This window comes from Hevea brasiliensis, chromosome 16 (assembly GCF_030052815.1).
Source record: "Hevea brasiliensis isolate MT/VB/25A 57/8 chromosome 16, ASM3005281v1, whole genome shotgun sequence".
Lineage (NCBI taxonomy): Eukaryota > Viridiplantae > Streptophyta > Magnoliopsida > Malpighiales > Euphorbiaceae > Hevea > Hevea brasiliensis.
Genome location: NC_079508.1, coordinates 48,307,436 through 48,316,601, shown reverse-complemented (window position 1 = coordinate 48,316,601; position 9,166 = coordinate 48,307,436). Strand labels below are relative to the sequence as shown.

General features: G+C 36.9%; 1 protein-coding gene across 3 annotated transcripts; it reads left to right on the top strand.

Annotated features, from left to right (window-relative positions):
* Nucleotides 1-4,937: 4,937 nt before the first annotated feature.
* On the top strand, nucleotides 4,938-8,050 carry LOC110665478 (60S ribosomal protein L3-1). 3 transcript variants are annotated; one of them, XM_021825626.2, is made up of 6 exons: nucleotides 4,938-5,084; nucleotides 5,550-5,648; nucleotides 6,149-6,259; nucleotides 6,441-6,745; nucleotides 6,870-7,279; nucleotides 7,593-8,050. In XM_021825626.2, exons 2-6 carry the CDS (start codon nucleotides 5,564-5,566, stop codon nucleotides 7,849-7,851), a joined length of 1,170 nt encoding a protein of 389 aa, XP_021681318.2. In that variant the 5' UTR covers nucleotides 4,938-5,084; nucleotides 5,550-5,563; the 3' UTR covers nucleotides 7,852-8,050. The 3 variants fall into 3 exon arrangements, with proteins under 3 accessions (XP_021681318.2, XP_021681319.2, XP_021681317.2); XM_021825627.2 differs by having other exon boundaries at nucleotides 5,021-5,084; nucleotides 5,555-5,648; XM_021825625.2 differs by having other exon boundaries at nucleotides 5,060-5,110.
* The last annotated feature ends 1,116 nt before the right edge of the window (nucleotides 8,051-9,166 follow it).

Below are 9,166 nucleotides of genomic sequence, written 5' to 3'. Positions count from 1 at the left end.
TCTTACATATCGTGGGAGCCTAAGGCTAAGGGTTCTGACCTTTAAAGATACCGAGGACCAGAAAGAAGATTCTTTTAAACTCTTTGTCACCTCAGGATTAGACAGGGGATACCAAACCGAACTTTATCGACCTCCTATGTGATCGCCTTACCGATACCTTTTGACAGACGATACCCAATCTATTTCGTTTATTTAGCTGATATTCGGTTTTGTTTCGCCTTATGGCGTTTTACCCAATTGCCTTCTGTGTTAGTCTAGTGATTCAACTTTACTATTTTCTTGACTTATTGTTCAGACCTTTTATTATTTTAAAGAAACGCTTAAGATACAGTTACCTACAGTTTATCCAACTACTTACATGCTACTCGGGGCTAGAACTTTTGCATTTAGAGTTAACAAGGAATAGCAAAAACGGACTGACTAACAAAGAAATGAACTCGGGAATAACCTTTTTCGCGTAATGTAGACTTAGTGAAAATTACAAACGTAAAAGCAAAAGAAAGGCGTAAAATAAAACGAGCACTTGATAAAGCAGCGATATAAACACTTACTTGTGGGGAGCCGAATCTATTGAACCAATTGCAAAATCACAAGACGTGATAGGACTGCGAGCTGATAGCCTGATGACTAAGGTTCACCGTGAAATGAAGGATACTTTGCTAAAAATCAGTCAGGTCAAAATAATAACCGAGTTTGGATGAAATAGGGCTTGAACAACGGGGGTGAAAATAAAGATAACAAAACTAGAAAGCGAGAGTGTCACAGGATGATGAACGGCCTGAAAATGGAGTTTCAGTATTCACAAATCCCCTTGCAAGAAAATACTTTAGAAAACTAGTTTCAAAAGTCTTTCTTATGAAAGCTCTAAATAGCAGAGTAACAAACTGAATTAAGTTTCAGAGTTCTTCCACCATAGTTACCACCTCTTTTATATTTTTTTTTTCCGTCCCTCAACAGTTTTTCATGCAGGTATTTATAGGAACCGGGAGCTTCCCATGAAGGGTCAAGATTTTCCTTGAGGGAGATGGAGGGTCTGGATTTTGAAGGACATGATCGGATGCTTGAGAATTAAAGAGAATTAAAATGAACGGCTGAGATCATTCTCAGAATACTTGTCCTTTTCTCCTTCTAATCTGACGGTCCCAAACTTTGTTGACCTGGGCGATCCAAGGGCTGAGAATAAAAGGCGCTGGTCTTGTTGTATTCTTCTTTGATCCAAAGGCTCTAGGCTCGTCCCTGCAAGTGAAATCAACGGTGGAGATTGGGATGTACAGGACTGTCATGACATACTCTGGCACCTGTCAGCATTGTGGGCGATTCTCAGGCGTGCGGTGGAGATCTCGTCTGCAACGCTTTAACTACCTCGGCTCTGATTCTGATAACAGTTATTGGGATTTGTCTTATTCTCCTTGCCTTCCGATCTCTCCTCTTTTCCGATCTTCTTAACATGCTCCTTTTCCGATCTTTCATACCGGCCTCCCCTCTTCCGATCTCTATCATTCCAATCCTCCCCTTAATCAGGTCCGGTCCAGTCAAAGCATTAATTTCCCTCGATTCCTGAAGCGTCCGCTTCGTTTTCTGCTTAGCAATAAATGCTTGTTCTTCCTCTATATATACCCCTGACAGGAAAAAACCTTCCTCATTCGATTTTCCTCTTTTTTCTCCTTACTTTCCTGTTCTAGCTGTTCCAGCAGTAGTTCCGGCCATGATTGTGGCTTTTGATCCTTTTCCGATGGACCTCTTTATTCCCCGACTGAAAATTTACGATCCCGGTGATCGGAGAATTATGATAACCTCATTCGATGACAGTGGGAGAACCAGACTAACTTACCGACCTGGACGAGGACCTCGATCTCATTGATCTCGAATCGTTCGACCGATACAAATGGCAAACTGATTTCGGGCGAGAAGACTGCTAATATTCCCCTTAACACCGGTGACTGCTCCTTGGCGTTCATCTGGCTCCTCACCACACTGGGTGTTCCGACAGCGACTCGGTTTCGAGCGGTAACTTTGATGACGACCTCTCTCATTCTCATGAGAGTCATAGTCCCCCCATCTATGCTGTACATCTATCCGATGTCAACAGTCGGTCTCCTGGTCAAACATATCTTTTGACTCAGCCACGAGACTAGGCTTTGACATAGGCCTTTTAGATAGGATGTTCCACCGGTCTCTAGAGATCACCTAAATGATGTAATTTTACTTTCAATGTAATCCGATATCTAGAGATTGCCGAAATGATATAGTTTGACTTTTAATGTAATCCGATCCCTAGAGATCACCCAAATGATGTAATCCGATCTTTTGGAAATAAAAATTTTATTTTGTCAATTATCATCTTATTATTATTGCATTGATTATTTTCCGATCCCTGAAGTATTTACCCGATCTGACTCTTAATTTGAATGACACTTATCCGATCCATAATTCAAAACACCTTAATCTGCTGCTCTCTAGTTAGCCGATCTCTTTATGGAATTTGCGGAATATTCGTGAGACGTGTCAGAAAAGACTGGCAGATCTCGTTAACCGATGCGCCGCTTGGGACACGTTGAGCATTAAATGCTCGGACGAGTATAAATAGGGGATGGGCTAGCCATTTGCTCCCTTAGGTCATTTTCAGCCTCTCGCGAACAACTTCGAAATTCTCTCGTTTTCTTGGGAGATCGGCGAATAAAACTGGTGACAAAAAGATCTGGTGTTGGTTCAATTTCGTTTAACAAGAGAGATCGGGAATGTAATTGACTGGTCAGGAGATTTGACAATTGGTTTGAGAGGTCGGTGAGTGATTTGAGAGACCGGTAAGGCTTTAACTGATATGAGGACTTAGCATTGATTCAATTCCTTGTGAGGAGAGATCGGAAATGTGGTTATCTGGCAAAGAGAGATCGGAAATGTAATTGGCTGGCAAAGGGAGACTTAGTGCTGGGGATCGGTTTCGAAGTTTATTGATTCTGGGGATCGACCAAAATATGGTGTCGACAATCGGTGCAAAGATTGAGGAAGAATAATACAAAAGCATAAAGGTGAGAATGCTTAGTTGAGTTGAGTTGAGTTGTATAAAGGTGAGAAGAAACACTTACGAACTTCCTACCACCATCTGAAGCAAAGTCCTCAACCATTAGCCCGAACGACATAGACAATAAGCTCGCCAACAACAACAACATCCATTATCAGGGAAAGAAGGCTTATTACATCAAGGTGCAAGGCGTCTCAGTTTGTCATAGCCCTAAGTCAAAAGGTATACTAGCTGGCAGATTCCTCAGCATTCCTCACTCTACCCTTAAGCTAACAACACCATGCCAGAGCTCACAGCCAACCCAGGTTCACCAAAACTCTCACAAATGCCACCAACTTGCAAAATCATAACTCAAAACCTATACACATGCAACTTAGGTAAGGGAGAGTTGCCTCAAGGTAAGTCGAAGAGGGGAAGCAAAGAGGAGACACCCAGCTATTATAAGAAAATAAGGGAGAAACTACCGACTCTCTCTCTAAAAATAAGAGAGAAAAATGGCATATGGACTTTCATACCTCTGCTAAGATCTTTTATTGTATTGTCTGTTGATTATTTTCCCTCTCTCGAATTTCATTATTACATTCCTTTGGGTCTATGAGTCATGTGGGATTGTTTCGTTTTCAACTCTCATGCATCCAACAGTTTTAGCATTATTGAATCAAATTGGCTTGCCTATGGTTTCAATAAGAGAGTTTTTGTGGTGGTAAATTGGATGTTAAATAAGATAATGATTAGAAAAATTATGTTTTTAAATTGCATTCGACTGGAAAAAGTCAAGAATTTTAACAATTTTAATGATGTAAATTTGGCGAATTTAACAATGAATTTGCCTAATGGGACTAGCTTATATCGAAAGACTCGTATTTGTTAGTGATTCAGTGCCTTTTAAGCATACATGGTAAGTTTTATCATGGGAGAAGCTCCAAACAAGATTAATGCTAATGTATTGAGGAGTTAGTCATACTCAATGTACGGTCAATTTTTTCTTTCTAGTTTCAATGGTTCACTAGCACTTAATCAAGTAAAGAGTTTCCATTATTTAAGTCTGTCATTAAGAATTGCTTTAACTTTGCAATTTTAATTAACAATAAGCCTTAAATTCGCAACTGTTTCTGTAAATATTAATTGCAATAGTATGCGAACGCAGGATTGTTAAGAGTGAGTTCTAAAAAAAAATGTTAAGAGTGAACTTGTGTGGGTTAATCGACTCTTCTTTTAATGTGATAAATCTGCCACTATACTAAGCTCACTAAAAAAAGAAAGTATACATAGAGAATTCAAAAGAAGAAGAAATATAAAAAGAGGAGGAGAAAATTAACCTAATGTTAATGTTTTAATTTTTTTTATTAATTTTAATAATTATTTTTTATTTTCAAGTGCATATAATTTTATTATTTTTATAAGTATTTAATAATAAATTAAAGACCTAGACTTAATTGAATTTAAATTAATTGTAAAGAATTTATTTGATCATTTTTAAGATTTGAACAGCTTAATTAATTAAAAAGTTAATTCAAAGTTTAAGAATCGTATGTTTCACAAAAAATAATTTATACTTATATTTATATTTTTGATTATAATCAAATAATTTATTTAATTATAATGTTAAATTAATGATATATATTTATATTATGCATGTATAAATATTTTAATATTTTTAATAATATTATTAATATTAAAAAAATATTTTAATTTTTTTTAATAAAAAAATATTTGTTTTGAGTGTCTTAAATACTATAAAATATAAAAAATACTTTTATATTTTTTCATAAAACAAATAATCATAATATAATTATTTAAAAATAATTAAAGAAAAAAAAACCTTTCGCCTATAATATAGTCAAATATTTAATATTTTAATAAAATATTTGATTATATTGCGTTAGACAATTCCGATACCGATAATGGCCAATGCTGGGCCGACAATAGAATTAATGAAAGTAGAGGTAAATTTTATGCAAATTATAAAAAGTAGAGGCTCATTTTTGAAATAGAATTACTATATAAGCACTATTTAGGGTTTTTCGAGGGTCTCTGCAGCTAGTGTGAGTCGCCGCGCGAGGTACCTAGCTACTTCCTCCATGATCCGTATCTCTCTCTTCCATCTCTCCATATCACTATGTGTTTGTTTCTCGAGAAAGTAGAGAAAAATGAGTTGATTTTTTTTTTTGGTTGGATCTCAATGTTAAGAGCTACTTTTACATGTTGGAAATGGATTGAAACGAGAATGCTGGTTTATTTGTTAAATTTCACTATTTTTGCGGACTAAAGTTTGCAGTTATGTTTATATTTTTGGTTTTATTTCTTTCCTTTAAAACCTCGTTTGTTCATCATTTGCTTGAAGGATGTTGCCATAGATGTGTTTCTTTTTATCTGCGAACATTTCTATATGCTTTATTATGTAAACTTCGAACGGAAAGCTAAAATCAAGTGTTTTTTTTCTTTTTTTAAATCTAGTGTTGTTTGATTCTTGATTTTGAATGCCTGTATCTTTAGTGTGTTACTAATTGATTTTTTTCCCCGGCAGTGAAGGAGGATAAGATGTCTCACAGGAAGTTTGAGCACCCTAGACATGGGTCCCTTGGGTTCCTTCCAAGGAAGCGAGCTTCTCGTCACAGGGGAAAAGGTATACCTTCATAAAGCCTGTCTATTTTTGTTGCCTTATTATTTGGACTGTTGAAACAGTATTTTTTTAATAAGGATTTGCCAAAACAAGAAGAGTTCATGTCAGTTGATATGCTAGTTTTTTATTAAGTAAGAATGATCTAATTTATCGGATTTAGTAATTTGCGTGATCTTTTTAAAGAAGAGCATGATTCATATGATTGAGTTGCCATCTAGTTTGATCTACATGATGGCTTGTAGCAACGTTTTGTTATTATTAAGTGTTTTCCCCCTCTGAAATGGAGTCTTTAGAAGTACACAGCGGAGGTGGATTTTATTGTTATTATTTAAGGGATTTGACATGTAGTATTTTGTTATTTTAATTTATTGGATATATCGAGGTTATTGATTTTATGTTCCTTTTTATTATTCATCATATTTATATGTTTCATGAGAGTAATGCATTGGACATATTACATTTTCACCAATTCTGACATTCTATTACTGTTTTTGCTTACACAGTGAAGGCTTTCCCCAAGGATGACCCTACCAAGCCATGCAAGCTTACTGCCTTTTTGGGTTATAAGGCTGGCATGACACACATTGTTAGGGAGGTCGAGAAACCTGGGTCAAGTAAGGAACTTTTGTTAGAATCCAAATATTTAAATTTTGTAAACCGGATCTTGCATTTCCTAATTAATTACAATAAGTTTCAATGATATTACTTGCATGAGATTTGTTGTGTGAGATTTTAGCAAGAAAATGGTGTTTTTGGTATAACTTGCTATTTTTTTTTACAATTGCTTTTCTTTAGAGCTTCACAAGAAGGAGACCTGCGAGGCTGTTACCATAGTTGAGACACCTCCAATGGTCATTGTTGGAGTTGTGGGTTATGTGAAGACACCACGTGGTCTTCGCACTCTGAACACTGTCTGGGCTCAGCATCTTAGTGAGGAGGTGAGAAGGAGATTCTATAAGAACTGGTGCAAGTCCAAGAAGAAGGCTTTCACAAAGTACTCTAAACAGTACGAGACTGACGATGGGAAGAAAAGTATCCAAGCCCAGCTTGAGAAGATAAAGAAATATGCACATGTTGTTCGTGTTTTGGCCCACACTCAGGTAATAACCTTTTGCTGTCTAAACGCGTATCACACTTTTGAGAACTATTATCATGGTTTTTTCTGTTTTCTTGATTGTCATGTAGAAAGTCAACCTAGATTTTGTGCTGTTTAATGTATTGCAGATCAGGAAAATGAAGGGATTGAAGCAGAAGAAAGCTCATCTGATGGAGATCCAGGTCAATGGTGGCACTATTGCTCAGAAGGTGGACTTTGCCTATGGCTTTTTTGAGAAGCAAATCCCAATTGATGCTGTTTTCCAGAAGGATGAAATGATTGACATCATTGGGGTCACCAAGGGTAAAGGTTATGAAGGTGTTGTCACTCGTTGGGGTGTTACCCGTCTTCCTCGCAAGACCCACAGGGGTCTCCGCAAGGTGGCCTGTATTGGTGCCTGGCATCCTGCAAGAGTCTCATTTACTGTTGCCAGGGCTGGACAAAATGGATATCACCATCGTACTGAAATGAACAAGAAAATTTACAAGCTTGGCAAAGCTGGCCAAGAATCCCACACTGCAATAACTGAGTATGACAGGTAATTATCAAATCCATTTAACTACTGGAAATTCCTTGCCATCAATTTGGTCAAGACGACACATTTTAACTTCTGCCGAACTCTGTAGTTATGATAGTTCTTTTTGTCACTTTTTAACCATGCATGTTTAAGCGTTGTGTTGTAGTGTTTCAGATTGCTAGATTAATGACATTTGTCTAATTGCAAATTTGTATCCTGAACCTATGTTATCAGTGATTAGCTTACTATGAATTGGGGATTTGGGAATGTTACCCAGAAATGCTTGCTTAGTATCATTGTTTGAAACTTTTCTGACTCTTGGCTTATGGAACAGGACTGAGAAAGATATCACTCCAATGGGTGGTTTCCCTCACTATGGTGTGGTGAAGGATGACTATATCATGATCAAGGGATGCTGTGTTGGACCTAAGAAGAGGGTGGTTACACTTCGCCGGTCTCTGCTCACCCAAACATCTCGTGTTGCTCTTGAGGAAATTAAACTCAAGTTCATTGACACCTCATCAAAGTTTGGACATGGCCGCTTCCAGACAACACAGGAGAAACAGAAGTTCTTTGGACGTCTGAAGGCATAATTATGCATATCAATATCAGATTTCAGTTATCATAGTAAAATTAGTTGTTTATGATTATTATGCAATTTTTGCTTAAGACAACTATGAGCTGGTTCTTCAGTTTGAATATTTGAAGTGTTAGTTGATTTGTGTTGAATGTTTTGATTCAGTGGAATTACTTTCAATTTTGAGTTGCCATAATATATGATTTTTGAACTTTTGTGGTGTGCCTTATTATAGTCGACATGTGCTTTTCTGTTCACTATATTATGCCGTATGAAATTATGCTCTCAAACATGGCATTGTTGTTTGCAACATATTCTCTGTTTGCAAGATATCCTCTGGTGTTTATTATTTATTTATGTATTTCATGTTTTGATTCCTGATTCTATAAATTTGTCACTGGAGGGATTCTCTCCACCTTTTGGAAAGGTTCATGTTGCCTCGGTGTTTCTCTGTGCATTTTCCAGGGGAAACATCTTTGATATAAAAAGTTTCTTATTTTAATTTTTGTTTTTATTCACGAATCACGATAATTATTTTTATGTTGATAAAATAAAATACTATCTTTTAATTTTAATAAAATAATAACAAAAAAAAAATCCCAGTTAATAATATCAGATGCATAAGTCAACCATTTTGCATCAGGACGAAACACATAGCTCAATAACCCAAAAAAAAAGATAGTTAAACTTAGTGGCTCAGCTAGCGGTCTTTATTTTGTGGCATGCTCGTTTCGGCTCTAACGCCAGCAGTTCCGGGAAATCTTCTTCTCAGCTCTTCTCTTGTGGAAGAACTCAATTCTACCAAAGCTTCCATGAGCCTGCGGCAGCCCTCAGACTCTGGAAATTTCTAAGTATGGAGGCTGCAAACCAACTACCCCCCACCACAAGGGTGTTATTAAGCTCAAATTTGCAAGTGTCAATAGCTGCCCCTTGAGGTTTCTCTTGGATACTATTTTAGAGAAGCGGTGGCTGTTGTTGTCCGATATTTCACGGGCAAGCCTCTTGATTGGTGCTGCAGGATTTTTGCTCATCAATCTGACCCTCTGATCCTAGAGAGTTTAGCATGTCGTAAAGCTATTCTATTAGCGAAACAGAGGGGTTCCGTAGAGTAAGACCAAAAGGTGATTCTGCACTTGTTATCAAAGCTCTAAAGGAACTACTCATTCCGGCTGATGTGCATTATTTCGGATGTCATGGAAAAAGCTAAAGACTTTATAGTCTAGAGTTAAAAACTCTTCACGGCATTTCTTTTTTCTGTAATCCAGCGGCACTACATCACTTTGTACTGGGCTTAATGTCTTCTTGATCAGTTTCAATGAATCTTTATCTTC

What these genes read in the sequence shown, in the direction of transcription:
- LOC110665478 (XM_021825625.2), top strand. An exon ending in GGTCGAGAAACCTGGGTCAA is followed by an intron (nt 6,260 to 6,440) that starts GTAAGGAACTTT and finishes GCTTTTCTTTAG; the next exon opens with AGCTTCACAAGAAGGAGACC. An exon ending in GTGTTTTGGCCCACACTCAG is followed by an intron (nt 6,746 to 6,869) that starts GTAATAACCTTT and finishes AATGTATTGCAG; the next exon opens with ATCAGGAAAATGAAGGGATT.